The sequence below is a fragment of the Arvicanthis niloticus genome, chromosome 8 (genome assembly GCF_011762505.2).
Source record: "Arvicanthis niloticus isolate mArvNil1 chromosome 8, mArvNil1.pat.X, whole genome shotgun sequence".
Taxonomy (NCBI): domain Eukaryota; kingdom Metazoa; phylum Chordata; class Mammalia; order Rodentia; family Muridae; genus Arvicanthis; species Arvicanthis niloticus.
The window spans coordinates 85,523,386-85,543,123 of NC_047665.1; the positions used below are offsets into that span (position 1 = coordinate 85,523,386).

Below are 19,738 nucleotides of genomic sequence, written 5' to 3' on the forward strand. Positions count from 1 at the left end.
TCCCCATATCTCACATAGGGGATAGAGGGACTGACCTCGTGGCTCAGGGGCATAGCGCTTATATATGGGCGGGGTAGGGAAAAATCGAACTTTCGCGCGGGTGCACAGGATTGGTTGTTTTACCTTTTTTGAACACTAGTAGGCCGTACCATGGGGCAGGGTGTAGTTCTTCCCTTGGCCAGTCAGTTTCTGGGATGTTCTTAACAGGCCTTTGTACTGTAACTCCCCCCTCCTCTGTAACTAATTAGATGGACCCAAACCTGCTGGCAGGTGCTTTTCTGCCCAAGGTCTAAGGCGAAAAATTTACACATATTTGATAAGATGGCCTTTATAATTTTTCACTCTACATAGGCACGGTGCTGTGGCAACAGCCTGGAGATGTTCATCCTGTCCAACTTCACTTCAAATGCTTCCGCACCGTGGGACATTCGACAGTGACGGAATAGTGATGTTACCAATACAAGATGACCAGTAACTGCCTGTAGATTAAAGCACATATGTGTATGCAAGTGTACTTGTGCAGGAGCGCACGCACACACACACACAGAGGGGGGAAAGAGGGAGCGAGAAAGAAAGGGGGAGAGGGAGAGGAGAGAAGGGGAGAAGGGGAGAAGGGGAGAAGGGGAGAAGGGGAGAAGGGGAGAAGGGGAGAAGGGGAGAAGGGGAGAGAAGGGGAGAAGGGGAGAAGGGGAGAAGGGGAGAGAGGGGAGAGGGGAGAGGGGAGAGGGGAGAGGGGAGGAGAGGGGAGAGGGGAGGAGAGGGGAGAAGGAGAAACAACTAGGTACCCCCATAAATTAGTCAGATACAAAAAGGAAGTGCAGGCTTAGAATTAGAGCATAATGAACAAGGTAGAGCCAGGGCTGCCAAGTGGGTGGGAGGGGCAGGAACTAATGCTTGTTGGTTACTGAGCAAAATGCTGCTATTAAGGATAATTGCATCTGCTTGATCTGAATCCAGTGTTTCTTAGTCACTGAAAGAGAGATATTAAAGGAGCAGTGTAGCCCTTTACAAATAAACACACTCATCCAAGAAAGTTTCTAACAAATAGGTTCAATCCTAACTGTAACAAAAAGCAGAAGTTACTTCGGTGCTTATAACTTCAACAATAACTGCCTCAGGTTTTCATTTTTTGAAATTATGATTGCATCATTTCCCCTTTCCCGTCCTCCTTCCAACCTCTCCCAAACGCCCTGCTCGCTCGAGGCCTCTTTTGCTGAAACTGTTCTCCACAGTGAACTCCAGTGTCTGCACTGACTCACGATCCCACCCCCCACCCCCACCCCCACCCCAGCGCTGGCCCGCCTTGTTTGTTGCTCTTTGCCATTCTGACTGGGGTGCGAGGAGATCTCAAACTTGATTTCATTTGCATCTCCCTGATCGCTAGGGACAATGACTTTCTTTTTCCCAGAAATGTCTTAGCCATATTTATTCTTCCTTTGAGAAGTCTCTGTTCAGATCCCAGGCCCATATTTGAAATGGGTTTGGTTTTTTTTGTTTGTTTGTTTGTTTGTTTGACTATTTGTTTTCTGAGTTCTTTATGTATTCTGGTATTGCTCCTCTATCTGAAGTACAGCTGGCAGAGCGCCTGCCCGTTCCCTGGGCTTCCGGTTCACTCCGTTGACTCTCCCTTTAGCCTCGCAGAGCTTTTAGCTTTATGAGGTCTCCTTTGTGGGCCTCAATTCCCAGGCAGACGGAGTTGTAAGCATTCACGTTTGGGTCTTGGATTCTGTTCCATTTGTCTACACATGGCTGCTTTTATACCAGTACTGTAACATTTTAACATAAGTGTGGTATGCTAAATTACTTTTAAAATTCTAATAAAATTACAATGAAATTTTAATAATGGAAAGCAGAAAAGGGAGATGTTTCAGTGTGGCCACATGGGAAGAAAGGCAGAGGATCCCAAGGGGCCTGAAGTGAGATTTAGTTTTAAGTAGAAGGCCAAGGATTTGAATCTCTAGGAAGTTCCTGCCAAGGCTGGCCCTGCCCACCACTAACCTACAATTGTCCAGCTTCCTTCTTATGCTAGAAGGAGCTCTGATGAAGAGATCTTAGAACTGTGAAATCTCTTCCTGGACTCAGGTCCCCCAGCGCTTCTTCTTCCCCCAGTAGGAGACTCCTGGGAAAGATCCCGTATCTGTGGGGGTCCCTTGTGTGGACAGTCAGGTCGTCAGTCTGAGAGGCAAAGCAGCTCTTTAGAACGAACATCTTCATTTCTGCCTGGCCTATTACAATTCCCTGCACTGTTTTAAGGCCTCAGTCTTGGGTTGACATATATCTTGAACAAATGTAATAAACAAAACGGTCACAGAGAGCAGGGTTCAGCAGGTAAGAGCACTGGCTTCTCAGAGGACCTGGATTTGACCCTTAGTGCTGACATGGTGGTAAACAACCAACTGTAACTCCAACTGTAACTCAAGTGCCCGGGAATCCAACACCCTTTCCTAGACTCTGTGGATACCAGGCACACACATGATGCAGACAAACATGTAGGCAAAACACCCGTCCACATAAAATAATTTTTTAATTCCATTTTGGCAAGTGAATGCTACAGCTTAACCATTCATGCAACCGTAAGTGCCCCCACAGTAGCTCCAACAGTAAACATCCAGCTCCTCACTGGGGGAGGGACTCATCCGCACCAGACGCTAGAAGGGTCACTGAAAACATCCACAGTAAATATCCTAACAGGCAGGACTAGAGGGCTCCGAGGCAGGGCAGAAACCTTAGAGAAGTTTCTAGACTCCTGCTGAGCTCCTCGGTCCCTGACACATGGGCTGTGCTGCTCAAGAACAGTTCAGGGTTTCAACTCTTACAGTCACAACCTCAGAAAACTACTCACTGGCAAACTATGTCATGATTTTAATATTGATATTAATTTTATTTTTCTGTCATTGTAAGTGCAAAGTTATCCTACACTCCAAGCTGTCTAAACACACAGACACCAGCGACTCTGCATCACATGACAGAAGGAAGTCTGGGAAAGTGTGGTGTTCTCACTCTTTACCCACCAAACACTGGGAGACAGCCACTTTCACTTTGAAAAAAATAATCCACCAGGAAAAGTGTCTCCCTGCTATCTTCAACAGTGTTCACCTTTAATTCTAAAGCGTTAACTTCTCAGAAATATTAACTGAAAAGAATTAATGGTGCTAATTAAGGAATTTTTATATACTTTTCCAAAAAGAAATATTTCTACGACTAACAGTCACACTATAATATCACTTGAAACTCTTTAGCAAAACCATAAAACTTCTACAGAATTCCTTGACTAAGATATTTAATAAGAGCCAGGTGCAGTGGCTGAGGCAAAAACATTGTAAGTTCAAAGCCAGCAAGGGCTTAAAAAATGAGACAAAACAAAAATCTTTTCATGAAAGTTAAACTGCAGTACTTACTGCAAACAGCCCACTCTGACGGCTACAGGGACATGGGGAAGCTGTGTGGCCCACTTCAGTGTCACATCCTGGTAAATGTGCAGCATGTGGTTGTGGTTTCCAATCAAAGTATTTATCGTACCTTCAGAAACTGCAGGTTGAAGATACAGAAAGAAGATAGAAAGAAAAAGGCCGTTCAAAATGGTGCATTCTGACTTCTTATGGGAGGTTTATCACACACTAATTGTAATATCTTGATTTTAACACATAAAGGATTTAGATGATAAGATATAAGCTTTCAATTTCAAGAAACCAAGAGCAAAAAAATGAACAAATCATTTTATAGACAATAAGTACAATTATCAGTCAAGGTGTGTGCGTTTCGTCTATGAGGTATGAATTTTATTAACATATTACGCACCTAAACTAATGATTGACTGACTGGCATTCATGGTAAGCCCTTCTATTGGACATCACTGCTCTGCTTAAAAAAGAGCGATGTTCTCATGGTGGCATTCTTGAATGTCACATTATGGAAAGCATTAATGAGCTGGAAGCCAATCTACAAGTGATCTTACACAAAGTCCAATGGCTGGCAAAGCCACATGTGCTAATTTATGTCAAATGTCTACTCAAACTGTGAGAGTTAAAGGTTCCAGTATACGTTCAGTAAAAATCTGCTTTCCTAGATCTTCAAAATATGTGTCTGAGTGAGGCTTTTCTGATGTCTGCAAGCACATATAAAGCATAGTTTTGTGATACAGAAAGGATAACAGGAAATCTCTGCACCCACCTGAGCAGTATGGGAGAAAACAACTGGGGTTATAGTTGAGCTTCTTCATGAATCGAATCTGCCCATTATCCTTTAGGCAAAAGAAGTTTCTCTCACCGAGAACAAAAACAGAAGATGCAGACTGGTTAAAGGGCATGATACAGATATCAAGGGCTTGCTCGCCAATATTCAGAGTCCAGTCCACCTGAAAAGCAAAAGCCAAGAGTGACGCAGCTGCTAAAAACAGATGTGTCCGCCACTTCCAACCAAGATGCAATAGCATAGGATTTAGGATCTTGCCTCAAACAAACACAAAATGCACAGAACACATAAAACAACAGTTTGTAAGTCAAAAAAAAAAAAAATAGTGATGCCTTTCACTCTGCAGATAAATGGTGATATGTTACCTCCCGCCTCAGAACAGCTGAGGAGCTGAATTTAAGTCCAGAGAAAAACAAGGCAGTTGAGAGCACAATACATGTAATGAGAACTAACCTTGGGAGACCTGTAGAAAGTTCATCTCAAATGTCCTGAGAATTCAACAGCACATTCCCAGAGGCAAAGTAGGTAAGGCCAGGGAACCACCATCCCACAGAATTCCAGGTAACGGTGCCCAGCATCCACACAGGACTGAATCTACACTCAAAAACTCCCAGTCCTGGGGCACTGGCAGAGCACGCAGAAGGATCTGGTCTCAGGAGTGGGGAAAGTTAGCCACACAATAGTAGGCTAATAAGTCTTTAAAACGATGCTCAAAAAGATCAAAGTATTTTCAAACAGCTGTATATCAGAATATAATAATTCAAAAACATCTAAAATGTAACAAAATAAAATGAATTATATCTGATACCTATTTTAAATTACCAATCATGGAAATAAAACAATTTCTGGTCATTGATAGAACCGATAAAGAAAAATCGTCAAAATACATTTTTTATTTTCTTCCATGAATTCTCTAACGAATATGATTCTGAGTAGCTTACTGAATTCTGTACATCTAAACAGACTTACAACTAGTCGTTTTCCAGAGCCAAGTTTTTGCTGTTCCATCTCCTGCTTCCTATCTGCATCCGTGGCAAAGGCAAGCACTTGGTACCTGTTTGAGGAGACAGCAAAGGATAAGTGACATCCTAAGTTTTAAGGTAAAAATCACTTTAAGCTTCAGAGTACACAGTTCATAAATGCTATGAACAAATATTTCTTTAGCTCTAAGGACTATTCACTTCTGATTAAATTTTAGTCAATTTTATTATGATGCACCATATGAATATTCATCATGATGTCACTATTGTGAAGCCAGTACTAATGTCAGCTCTCAAGAGAACCGCATGTAGCAAAAACAGGCAAGAGAGCCTAGTGCCTGAATACCACGTGCCAAAAAGAGCATAAGTAATGCAGACAGCCACTGTCATAGAAATGATTACTACATGCTCTACAGAAGGACCATACCTAACCCTGCCCAGGCAAAGCACTGACTGTCGGTGAATTGTGTCAAGTTACTCGCCCTGCCATGACTTCCCGTCTATGAAAATGGGTCGCTAACTGGCAAGAATTTAAAAGCCTAATACAGCACATGGCATGTACGTGCTGCTAATCCCTCATCCAAAGTGTTTGGGATTAAAGTGTTGAAGAGCTCAGGGGAGGCTGGAAAACACACTCACGCTTTACAGCCTTACAGTGTAATGTAAACTTCCAAAGTGCTGCAAAATGCAAGCTTTGTTGAGCTTGTCAATGCTCAGAATGTTTGGCTAACAAAGTTTCAGACGAAGACTGCTCGAGCTGTAATTCCCAACTTTAGATAAAAGGCTTGAAAGACAGAAAGACAGATACAGAGACAAATCAATGACTCATCGGATACTTGATACAGTCTCAATAGCGGACATTATGAGTGATCTACGCTTAATTTATAGCTCCCGTTTCAATGGCAGCATTTAGCTCAGGCCATTCTTTAAAACAATTTATAATATCACTCAATATATAAAGTTATCCAATATAGTTTAAGTCCCCCTATTTCCCATTAATTAATGGGATATTTTTAGAATAATAACCTACTTTAAATTTAAAAACTTCAAACAAATTCCTTTTCTTCCTAGTAAATCACAGTTATTTTGTATTGATAAATATAATTTAGAGCTAAGACAAAACTTAAAAACAGATATATTCGGCCAACTCATATCAACTAAGGCAGGGACGTGTGAGAACACAAGGCCATCAGCTGAGTGAGGAGGGTGTGGAGAGTCTAAACACGCGTAGACACGCCTGTCCAGGGGCTTGGGTGCAGCTCCGTAGGGCACTTCCTCACATACAGAGCCCGAGCTCAACCACAGCCCCGAAATGTAGCTCTATTCCAATAGCATACACTGCTATGGTTGAATGTGCACCCCCCAAATCATTATTTACAAACTCAATCTCCAAATTGGGATGGCTTGAGAAAAGGAGCCAAGTAGACAGTCATCCACAGTTGTGAGTGTCGGTGGTTTGATAAATTTTCCCATGGGCCCAATGGCTAAGATCAAAAACTCAGGCAACAGCAGATGCTGGCGAGGATGTGGAGAAAGAGGAACACTCTTCCATTGCTGGTGGGATTGAAAGCTGGTACAACCACTCTGGAAATCAGTCTGGAGGTTCCTCAGAAAATTGGACATAGCATTACCTGAGGACCCAGCTATACCACTCCTGGGCATATACCCAGAAGATGCTCCAACATATAACAAGGACACATGGTTCACTATGTTTATAGCAGCTTTATTTCTAATAGCCAGAAGCTAGAAACAATCCAAATATCACACAATAGAATAAGTACAGAAATGATGAGAAGTCCATCTAAGACAGATGCTGATACTCACAGCCAACCACTGGACTGAGCACAGGGATCCCCAAAAAAAAGTTAGGGGACAGACTGAAGGAGCTGAGGGGGATTGCAACCCCATAGGAAGAACAACAGTATCAACTAGTCTGGACCCATCAGAGCTCCCAGGGACTAAGCCACCAACCAAAGAGTATACATGGGCTGGTCCATGGTCCCAGCTATACATGTAGCAAAGGACTGCCTTGTCAGGCCTCAGAGGGGCGCTTGGTCCTGTAGAGGCTTGATGCCCCAGAAAAGGGGTATGCTAGAATAGTGAGGTGCAAGTGGGTGGGTGGAGAAGCACCCTTTTAGATGCTAAGGAGAGGGGGAGGGGCTCATGGAGGGGAGACTGGGAAGGGGGACGTTTGAAATATAAATAAATAAATAAATAAATAAATAAATAAATAAATAAATAAAATGATTAATTAAAAAACAAAGGTTGTAAGCTCTTTTGTGTGAGTTGGACCAGCTAGATAAAGTATGGCACAGACTGACTCTGAGGTTTTATAGCACAGCCCCACTTCCTGGTCGCTCTGTCTCTGCTTCCATTCTTTATAAACTGCCAAATCTTTGATATTCTGTTCTAGGAGACAAAACAGACTGTGACATATACCAACTCTACACTGTCCTATTGCCTATTGATGGGCAGTAACTCATCTGAAACAACAAAAAACAAGCCTCAAACTTCAGCAGGGCACCAAAATGACTGTAAACTAAGTGGAACCTTACAAGGGATAGAAGCTCTACATCCCCAGACACCTTTGTTTTAAGCAAAAAGAATTGCCTGAAGATATCTGTTTCTTTAACTTTCATCTTAGCGCTGGAGGAACAACACAAAGAACTATAATTTACTAAGAAGAAAGGGAATCTATTTGAACTTTGTCAGTTGATAATTTCATTATTATTCTATCAAACTTATAGGCAACTATAAGTGAGCTTGAAGTTACTATGAAAGCTAAACATAGGCGACTTTTGAGAGTCTCTGGACACCCTGCGCTCGTGGATAGGATGCCCAGTATCAAGGAACGTGACGGCTGATGGCGGAATCAAGTCATTGGGCTCCCAGAGCTTCAGGAAGTGAGAGCTGGTATTAAAGACTAAGTTGAACTTTGTCCCTCTGGAGAGGAAGGACAGTGCGTCACAGAGAAGGAGGCAGCAGGTGTGAAGGCATGCACCATGAGGCATGCACGGCCGTGGCAGCAGAGCCTAAGTCATGTGACAGAAGACCAGTCAGGAAGGAGAGGGTGAGTCTCGCAAAGCCGAGCTTTAAAGTGTGCAGCTGCAGAAAATGTCTATACCTCAACCTTGGACTGACCTTCAAAACCCCAAAGTATCCAAAGATGACCCCAAAAAAATCAGATCCCAGATTCCAAGCTCAAGTTAGGGGTCTGTTTGTTTCAGGAGGCAGAAATGGTGTGCAGATATGACCAGAGCTGGTCCTACTATAAATCAATCCTCAGACAAGTAATTACACAGGTAGTTTACTTCCTGCAGACTTCAACCTACCAGAGGATGACAGGGATATTAATGAGATTATTACAGAAACCCAAAGCTCACTGAGCCCTTTGAAGCTTTTTATATAGCTACAAAGAGTTATTATTCATCTGAGGTCAGTGAGCTCCAGGAGCAGCCTCATTAACATCAGATCAGCAAGCACAGACACAGCCAGCCTTGACTCCCGATTTCCAAATCCAACCCTTTCTCTTCCTGAAGACAGTGGAGAAGAGGACTTTATTACTTAACAGCTGACAGTAATTAGGTGACAGCCAATCCATGACAGTATGTCTCTTATGGTTCTTCCTTAACTCCTCCTAACTGTGACCAAGAACTTACATGACACCCAACAATTCCAAGCAGACTTGGAAAATCTGAAACAAAGAAAGCATGTATTTTTTTCCTACAATTCAAGTGCTTGATGGTACAAGCTAACAAACAACAGCCCCTTTGTGACTACTGAAGATTACCCAGGCCCAAGGGCAGGGAGACATTGTCAAGACTATCAGAAGTGTATTCAGAACTTAAAGGTGCTGATCACAGTCATGGCCGGTCTAGGTACACTGGTGGCATTTTGACCCAGTAGTCACAAATGTGTAACTGAGCCACGTAACACCAATGCCAAGGGCAGCCGCATGACTTGGTGGCTTGCCATATCACACCATAGAAACTGTGGCATATGGCTGAAATAGGATTGATGTATGACAGACTTCAGAAGTGAGCTCCCCAAGTCATTTACTTTCCAATGAAACCCAGTCGTCATCTCAAAGGGTACCAGGCAATTTGGTCAATATTTGACTGGAGAACTTAACTATAAACTGTAACTGCATAGAGTGTTCATTTCCAGTATCACATGAGTATTCTTATCGTGTAGATAAAAATTACTTTCACTTAAAAATGCCAGGAACAAAACAGAAGGTTTCCAAATTTACATTTGTTTCCATTTCTCCATAAAGTGAATGTGATATATCTACCATCAGCAAGGGAGCGAGCACAGACCTCAAAGGATACATGATTCCTGCCATTGAGGAGCAGTGAGCCCAACCTAAAACAAATCAAATGGAAATGAAAGCATGCAGCTACAAGGCTGACGGGCACCCTGGAGCACTAAGAGGCTGACGGGCACCCTGGAGCACTAAGAGGCTGACGGGCACCCTGGAGCACTAAGAGGCTGGCGGGCACCCTGGAGCACTAAGAGGCTGCCTGGAGCACTAAGAGGCTGGCGGGCACCCTGGAGCACTAAGAGGCTGGCGGGCACCCTGGAGCACTAAGAGGCTGGCGGGCATCCTGGAGCACTAAGAGGCTGACGGGCACCCTGGAGCACTAAGAGGCTGGCGGGCACCCTGGAGCACTAAGAGGCTGGCGGGCACCCTGGAGCACTAAGAGGCTGGCGGGCACCCTGGAGCACTAAGAGGCTGACGGGCATCCTGGAGCACTAAGAGGCTGGCAGGCATCCTGAAGCACTAAGAGGCTGGTGGGCATCCTGGACAACCACTTACTGAGAGAGAAGAACTGGGGGGAAGCAGAACAGCTTCCAGACATAATGTTCACATAGAGAGGAGGAAGCAACAGCTTGTCAGACACAGTGACAGCAAGGATGATAGACAGGAGCAAAGCCTTTCCTTTGGCCAGAGCCTTAACCCAGTAACCCATATGACCTTCTTAGTGCAGTCAATTAATAAACTCAACCAGGGTATCTTTGAAGGGTTCTGCTTTGATACAAACACACCCTGTATATTTCTGTTTACACATGTTCAAATATTTATTTTAAATCTCAAATAAAGCATTATTTTATGTATTTATTCAATTTTGGTTAGCATATAATGAAATTGATTTCATAGGACATCTTTGCTTATGTTATTACACTTGGTTATCATTCCCCCCCCCCACTGTCCTCCCCAGGCCTCCTCCCATCTCCAGCAGCCTCCCTCTCTTCTTCAGTATGAGCCTCCACTTCTACTCTCGCACTACACATATTCTGTTGTGATCTCTATTTCCCACCTCCCTTGAGATTTCTTCCTCCTTCTCTACTTCTGTGACCTACAAGCATACATTTATAAACACACATATACAAAAACATATTTTTATAATACAGGCACCATATATAAAAAAAAGATGTGTGTTATTAGTCTATCTGAGTTTGGTTTGTTCAACACAATTACAACTGCACAGAATTTCTTGCAAGTATCTTGATTTCAGCTTACTACGGCTGCATAAAATGTCATTATATGTGTAACACATCTTTATGTGTTTCCATCTAGTCTAGTTCTGGTTCTTGACTGCTGGAAATAGGGCAGCGATAAACACGCATGTGCACATGTGTCTGCTATGTTGGCTCAGGAGTCATATGCCCAAGAGCTGTACAGCTGGATCACACGGTAGTTCTATTTGCTTTTGTCAAGGAATGCCCATAATAATTTCCAAAGTGGTTGCACAAGTTTACACTCTCACCAGGCATGAATATGAGTCTCCCTATTCCTCCTTCTTCACCAGCATTGGCTGTCATTTATTCTTGATGATGGTCATTAGAGTTAGACTGACTGAAGGCATTGACTGGTGAGCTTTTAAATGCTCAAAGTCTTCTATTTATTTAGGAGTGACTACAAGAGTCACTAAGGCACAGCAAAGAAAGGGAAGTAAGCTTTAAAAAATGGCTGGTACACTTCCTATAGGAGCTTCCTAAATACAGTTCCAAGCCTTGTCAGCTTCCCATGTGACATGTGCAGTAGCAGTGTCACATCACACTGCAGGAATGAGACAGCTTCCAATGACAGGAACAGCTATACATAAAATAATGGTAAGTGGGAACCATCTCCACTGCTTGAAATAGATATTATTTTTTCAAACATCTTCAGTATGAGATTGGCTGAATCTGTGAATTCAGAACCTATTCATGCAAAGGACTAATTGTGTAAGAAAATTCTGATACTTTTAGCAGAAAATGGGCTTCATGATGTAATTCAGAAGGACTGCTAAGCCAGGCAAAATGGCTCACACCTGGGGCTGGAGAGGTGGCTCAGCGGTTAAGAGCACTGACTGCTCTTCCAGAGGTCCTGAGTTTAATTCCCAGCAACCACATGGTGGCTCACAACCATCTATAAAGGACTCCATTGCCCTCTTCTGGTGTGTCTGAAGAGAGCAACAGTATACTCACATATATGAAATAAATAAATCCTTATTTAAATAAATGGCTCACACCTGTAATCACATCACTCAGTGGCAGCCACTGGAGCTTGGGAATGTGGGACCAGCCTGGGCAACACCAGAGCTGCCAGCTGCCAAAAAGAGTATTTAATAAAAAAAAAAAAAAAAAAAAAGGAGATTAGATATAGATATAAATATAGATGTGGATGTGGGTGTGAAATGCCCTTTGGACACTAGGTGAGAATTGGGGGGATAAGAACATAAACCTCGAGCTGGAGAGATGGCTCAGCGGTTAAGAGCGCTGACTGCTCTTCCAGAGGTCCTGAGTTCAATTCCCAGAAACCACATGGTGGCTCACAACCATCTGTAATGGGATCCGATGTCCTCAGAGCAATAGTGTACATAAATAAATAAATCTTAAAAAAAAATAACATGCCAGGCAGTGGTGGCGCACACCTTTAATCCCAGCACTTGGGAGGCAGAGGCAGGTAGATTTCTGAGTTCTGAGTTCGAGGCCAGCCTCGTCTACAAAGTGAGTTCCAGGACAGCCAGGACTCCACAGAGAAACCCTGTCTCAAAAAACCAAAAAAAAAAAAAAAAAAAAAAAAAAAAAAACCATAAACCTCAGTGAACACTGCAGGCCTCTCAATGGGAGGGGCTAAGCAAGAAAATTAAACACCACAAATCCTTTCAGTTGCTTTGCATTTTGAGTCTGAAGAATCTTGTTTGTTTTAAGTTAGCACATAAAGTAGAATCTTTCATCGTCGCATTTTCATTCATGCTTCGTTTTCATTGCTCTTCCCCCCAGCTCCCTTCCCACCTGCCCCGCCCCCTCCGACCTCACCCCACATATCCCCTCCCCCTGGTACTACTTTCAAGTCCCATTTATTCTATTACTCTCCACCTTCCTCCTTCCCTAAAACCTCTCAAGGGCAACTTTGTAGCTAAGTAAGTAATTCTGACAGGAAAAGAGGGAGAAAGATATTGCAAAGTCTGGACACATGACCAGGAAGACAGAAACATCAAAACCCCTAGCCTCAAAACAGAACAAACAATTCTCCCACAAAAGTAAAACTGGGACCTGGCAAGACGACTGCGAAAAAGCCCTTGGGGCAAGCCTAGCGACCTGATCCTATCTCCTGGTCCCACATGTTGGAAAGAAAGAACCAAATTCTACAAGTTGTCCCCTGACCTACACACATACACTATGGCATGCACACATACACTATGGTACACACATGCACACAACACCTACACAATAAAAATAAATAAATAAATAAATCTTCTTTTGTTTTTTTTTTTTTAAATGTGCAACAGGCCAGTGACATCGTTCAGAGGGTAAAGGTACTTGTTGCTAGGGCTAACAACCTAAGTTTGATCTTGAATGGAACCAACTCCCCCAGCAAACTGTCTGTGATCTCCAGGCATGTACCATGACACACACACCTGGTCCCAAATACATGTCCACACCACAGACAAAAAATGTATACATTCATAAACATAAACAATTCTGGCTTGCTAGTGCATGTCTATAATCCTAAATTAGAAGCTGAGATGGGAGGATTATAGCTTCACCCAGCCTGAGCTAGAGAGAGTCAAGTCCTATCTCAAAGGAAAGAAAGAAAAAGAAAAGAAAGAGAGAAAGAGAGAAAGAGAGGGAGAACAATGCTCAATTCCACATGAAAAATCACTTGCGGTCTGTATTTCCAATGAGGAGTTCTGTGTCTTGTCCCCAAGTGTATGGACTTGGGGCTGGGGATGTGTAAATGTACATCAGCCAGAAGCTGGCCAGAAGATTCCTGCACGTGCTAAAGCTTGAGGCGAAAGCCTGGACATGCTCCTATCTGAATACAATTAACTTTAAAGTAGTTAACTATCAATATCAAAATGAAGGTGACTTATGTCTTAAAAGCCCATTCTATTAGCCATTTACATCCTATAACAGACTACAGATAGACTTAATGAGGCCTCAAGAAAAGGAACCAGGAGTTTTATGCTTTTCCCTTTCCTAAATTTCCCTGGTGACTATCATTTAATCCAATCTATTAAACTTGAAAGCATGCATACATGCATCGCAGAACATAATGCTATAAATCTTACCAACTGCCCCATGTCTTGTGCATTTTTGCCATCAAAAATTAACCTCATAATGGATAAAGTATGAGGTTTTTTTTTTTTACCTTAGATAGACACGAGTTAAATAGATCAGTGTATTTGAGAACTATCAGAGTTGAATCAAGACTTTTGTGATATTCATCTCACATGTTAAGGAAACATGGCTGTTGCCTCTTAGAAGGAGCTCTCCTAGAGTTACTACAAACTAAATTACACACACACACACACACACACACACACACACACACACAGAGTCAGAGAGTAAGCCATAGCGAATTCAGATCTGTGCGCTGTGCTATTCCCATAGCCCTGCTTGGCAGGAGGTAAAAGTATTGCCTGAGTTTGGGCAGTACTGAGTAAATCACACAGACACTTTTCAAAATTTCTCAAACAAAAGATATTTATTTTCAGAGCCAACACCACAATTCATTCCCTCTGGGCAAGAGCCAAAGGAGCTTCAGAGGACCGTGGTGTGGTGGCCTGCCACGCCCATCAGTCCCTGCTTCCCCACACACAGTTGCTTGTTTTCAGGATGGACAACCATGCAACAGAAGACTCCCACTTACAAAGGGGAAAATGCCTAACTGACTGAACACACAACACTGAAATGAAGGCACAATCTGTATGGCCACTGCCCAAAAGATGTTTATTTTCTTCCCAACTTGGAAAACATCAGGTGGCCAAAAGCAACACCAGAATAATATGATGTGTAAAGTTCTAAGTGTTGCCATCACAAAGACAATAATAAATGTTAGAGAGCCAGCTCACCAGGGAAGGGCAGACATAGGCTGGTTCCCAGCACACACCTCTGGTAGCCCACAACCACCTGTAAGTCCAGTTCCAGGGGACCTCATACCTTCCTCTAGCCTCAATGGCATCTTCACACATGTGATACATATAAACCCACAAAGGTACATATATGCACACAAATATGATAACTAGCTAAAGGTGTTTTAAACCAATCCTATTTCTGTTCCCAGAATGAATTTCTACTTCTTTTCTCAATCTCTCTGCCAACAATAATATTTGTGGATATTTACCTGACAAAGCAGAAAAATGTTTTCTCTCAAACATAACTCAGGAAGGAAGATCTGAAGTAATTTCTAGCAGAAGCACACACTACGTTCATGGAGTCACTTCCATGCCTTGTCTACAATGAACTGCTCCTTTATAAAGACCATGAACAGTCATTGCAATAGTTATACCTTTTCTCAGAAAATTTTCAAATGCTATATGCATTCCTTATTATTATAAAGTCATTCCACACATGCAACCTTGTACGTGGCTTTTTTCAATATTGCATTTGATTGTTGAGGCAGATAACTTTTTGTCTTGCTTTGTTTTGTATTGTTTGCTTTTTTGAAACAAGTTCTCACTATGTAGCCCTGGCTGTAACTCACTATGTAGATAAGGTTGGCCTCAAACTCACACATATCCACCTGACTCTGCCTCCTGAGTGCTGAGACTAAAGACATGTGCTACCACAATCACCCACTGTATCATCCTTATATCAATATATATCATATATACAATATACTGATGTATGCATCATATATATCAGTATATATCATATATACAATATACTGATATATGTATCATATATATATATCAGTATGTCATGTATATCAATATATGTCATCAAATCGTCATTGTATCATGGTAACATTCAGCATTTTCTATTGGTGGTGAGTTGAAACACATTTAATCTTTGTAACAAACTGCTCAACACTGGCAGTGTTATCTGCTAAGGATGCTGACCATCCAGCAGTGGTAAGAGCTGCCTCCTCTGAGCTTCTTGGAATCAGTACATGGTGCAGCCTTCCAAATACTTTATGTACATCACTGTGATGCCCTAAGCCATCCTAGTTAAATTTTACCAAAGAAGCCAGTAATTTCTTCATTTGTAATATTCAAGGTCTTCCAGAAAGATAATTAATCAGCAACAAACACAATAATCATGATTCCAAAGGTAACACACAGACTCACTTGTAACTTTCCACTTGTCTGCAAGAAGAAACAGTTATGAAGGAGTCCGTGCGGGCACTGTAAGCAAGAGGGCCAGGCAGAAGAAAACCGGGGAGAAATCTCCCAAACGCATAGCTTTCCTGCTCAAACACCATCAGCATCCCATCCATAGACTGGATACAAATTAAATCCCGACCTAAAGAGGAATTAGAAAAATTAGATACCTTATTCTTTATAAATTTAATGTTTAATAATTGTTATTCTGCACAAATATATCACAGTTAGCTTTTACTCTACAAAGCAATTCAAAGGTAGTTTCAATTTTACTTTATAAGCCAGTGAAGATATCAGGTTAGTAATATAAATACATATACACATGTCCCAATTTTTATATTCATAAGATATTTATAGTCTCCTTGTATATTCAAATCATATTCACCAGGGGTTTATACTTTTAATAATATTTCTTTTTATACATTATATGCCAAAACCTCCAATTTCAAAATAATACCTAAGAACAATCATGATTCTGAGATAACGCTTTTCCCAAACTCCGACACACAACAAAAACAGTTCTCCAGGAAACTCCTTCTGACTGTCATACCGCTGTCTCCTGTTTTCATTGACTTAGGCATCAAACATAGCACAGGGAGCCAGGGACACCAGTCAGCAGTGCACACGGATAGCATGCAGCAAGCTCTCACTCAATTCAAACATCAACACACAAAACACTGGGACACACATACAGATGCATGTGCACTCATGCATGCACACACACAAATGCACACACATATAGATGCATGTGCACTCACACGAGCACACACACAAATGCACACACATATAGATGCATGTGCACTCACACGTGCACACACACAAATGCACACACATATAGATGCATGTGCACTCACGCATGGTCTCACACACACAGATTCATATGCAGTTATTGATGCTCATGAACATACAAATGCACGTGCAGCAGATCAAAAACACAGAATAACCTATTGTTATAGGTACGAGTTTTATATAAACAACAGTGATAGGCAATATTGAAAGTGAAAAGCATTAATACTGAAAAATAATCACCTCTGATTGCCCTATTAATTGGCTTTGAAAATGTCTTCTACTATCAATATATCAGTCATGGTCTTAACAGTTCTTAAAATACACTAAGATGAAGAAGACAATTTTCATGATTTTCACACAATCCTTACTCTAAGAGAGAAAAGGTCTAACTCTGCATGTTCTGCTTTTGTGATTAGTGTACCTTACAACCTAGTATACATAGAATAACTATGCCAGAGAAAAATTAAGCCACTTTTTAAAGAAGGGTAACTGGGAAGTAGAATATTATTTGAAATGTAAATAAATAAAATGATTAATAAAAAATAGGCAGAAGACCCAATATTTTTCCTCAGGCAGATACAAATGGCCAACACACATATGAAAGAGATGCATAACAGCCATCAGGAAATGCAACTCAAAACATGACCCACACATGGCCGGGGTGGAGATAAAATCCTGCCTTGGGAACGCAACATGGATACCTAAGGACACCATGCTAAAGCCCACTGCAGAGAACAGACGCCACATGGTCTCCTGTCTGTGTTACATCTTATAACTCAAATCCATAGGAACACAGAGTAGAAGCAGTTACCAGGAGTCAGGGAAAGAGCAGAGAAAGGGGAGATTAGCCAAAAGGAGGAACAGGTAAGTTCCAGGGACCCAGTGTATGATAGCACCGAGACTGAAGAGTGAATGGCCATGCCTCATGTATGTGAATCTGCTCAGAATCAGTCTTACGTGTGCTCACCCAAAAGGAAAATTCCCATGAGAAAAGGTAACTATAGAGTGATACATACATAAGCTTATTATGGTAATTATTTCACAGCATGTACATGTATCTACATACATATAATTGATATATATCCAACATTACACTGTGTACCTTGAATACACAAAATGTTTGTTTGTCAATTATACCTCAGTGATGCTGTAAACAGTTCCAAAGTCAGAAACGAGATGCCAAAGGTCCTTAAGAGTGAAGCACATACGAAGTGCACAAGATAACATAAGGTCATTCTGAGGGTTCGATTGCTGCTAGCCCAACTCAGAGGGAAAGAGGAGCACTTTTGGGAAGGAAGCAAAGGCAGAACCAGCAACGGACAGTGTCGAAGGCCCTGACGGAAGCAAGACAGCACAAGACTCAGAAGACACACAAAAGACAGGCCTGCTGGTCACACCTAAGCTCATGACTCAGGCGACTGGAGCAGAAGGACCGCCACCTTTCAAGGGCAGCTGAGTCTACACAGGGAGTCTCAGGCCAGCCAAGACCTGGGACAGGCCCCACCTTTAAAATAATGAAAATAACAACAACAACAATAATAATAATAAAACAATAGTGCATAAAATAATTTTCAAAAAAGAAAACTCTAAGTTCAGTATAAAAGCAATTCAGTTTACATATTTCAAAAGGAAGTTCCATATAATAATAAGTTCGAAGCTACTACATGAATTCCATATAATTTGGTATAGCTAGATCTTGTGGCACAATGCTAACTGCTCCCCCATAGTCATTCATTCCTTTAGCATGTCAATCGTGCATTATCACCAAATGCACAGCTATCCTAAGTAAAGCATACTTACGGCCTTCTGTTGAAGATGCAGCACATGATTGACGTCATATGACCTCACTGGGAGATGGTGCTGAAATATTTGTGGATGACAGGGTACAAGGAAAGCAACTTTAAACACTACAGATCAGCCTATTGCAACTGCATGGCTACAAGTATGACGCCAAGGTCTCAGGACCAGTGCCCTAGCATGGCAGGATAAGGAAGCGGGACTTGAAGGGAACCTGAACCCCAGAGAAAGGTAACATCTTCGGCCTCTGTGAACACAGCATAAAGGTCCCATTTCCTGAAACTCCAGCAGCATCAAGGAAAATAATAAAACTGGTCCAAGACAGCCACTCCTGGAGGCATAGAATCTAGAGTTCAATACAGCTCCACCAATTGGTACCTTAGCTAGGACAGCAGTCTCCCAGTCTGTCCAGCAGCACACACACCTCAGCACCTTCTACGACAATTATGTAGGACTAGACCAGCAATGGAAACCCCTCCCGTCCTTCACGCATGCCTGATGCTCCACAGCTTGCAGGTTCCTGCACAGCTCACAATGGTGCCCACGGCCCATCTCTGCTTCTGGTGGCCTCCCTCACTTGCACTTTTCTTGTCTGCTCTATTGAGACCCTTGTGCTTTCTCTCAATGTTTGGGGGGGATGACTTCATTCTGAATTTAAAAATAGTCCCTGGCTTTATGTAAACTACTTAGCTATGTTCAGTGGAGGAGAAAAAAAGAATTTTACAGTTTACAGTTTACAGTGGAGGAGAAAAAAGAATCCCTCAAATGATCTGGAAGTAGGGATATGTGAGATGGTCAGTCAGAGGCCATTTGGCTTTTGAAGGGCCAGGTTAAGATGGAAGACACTATCTGAAGTCTCATCTGAGGCAAGAAATTCCCATAAATGACGGGGCCACGTGGAGTTGAGTCTGACTCTGAATCAGATAGTGTCTTCCCATAAGTGTCTCTTCCTTGCAATCATCCTTTGTCAATGATCTCTCAGAAACCCATCCATACTTTCACCTTAAACAAATTATCAATCAAAATGATCTTGTTTTATGTCTCTCATCAACCCTAAACTCAAAAGCAGAAACCCTGTTACTCGTCTGTTTAAGTTACAAAATGCCTGGCACACAGGAGATCCAGTAAGAAACATCTTTTGAGGTGGCGTAAGTTAAGCAAAGGAATTTATTCATCTGCACTTCGGATTAGCTGGGATTTTACTCTACTTATTTCATACACTTCATCTGGAGTATGTAAAAAAATGCCTTAGTTATTACAATCTTGGCTACTAATATTTAGAAAAATGTAGAGATCAAACCAAAACATAATTCAAAAACAAATAAATAAATCTTTCAAATCACTGCTTTGGAAACCACTTGAGAACACATACTAAAGGCTCTT

At 42.0% G+C, this 19,738-nt stretch overlaps 1 protein-coding gene across 6 annotated transcripts in view; it reads right to left on the reverse strand.

Moving 5' to 3' along the window:
* Bbs9 (Bardet-Biedl syndrome 9) overlaps positions 1 to 19,738 on the reverse strand; it is a 369,513-nt gene that overhangs the window by 269,603 nt on the left and 80,172 nt on the right. For all 6 annotated transcript variants that reach the window (XM_076939717.1, XM_076939716.1, XM_034510258.2 and 3 more), the window contains 4 exons: positions 15,737 to 15,911; positions 5,161 to 5,245; positions 4,171 to 4,354; positions 3,399 to 3,528 (listed from right to left, as the gene is read on the reverse strand). In XM_076939717.1, coding sequence (XP_076795832.1) covers positions 3,399 to 3,528; positions 4,171 to 4,354; positions 5,161 to 5,245; positions 15,737 to 15,911 — 574 coding nt within the window. The remainder of the gene's footprint in view (positions 1 to 3,398; positions 3,529 to 4,170; positions 4,355 to 5,160; positions 5,246 to 15,736; positions 15,912 to 19,738) is intronic.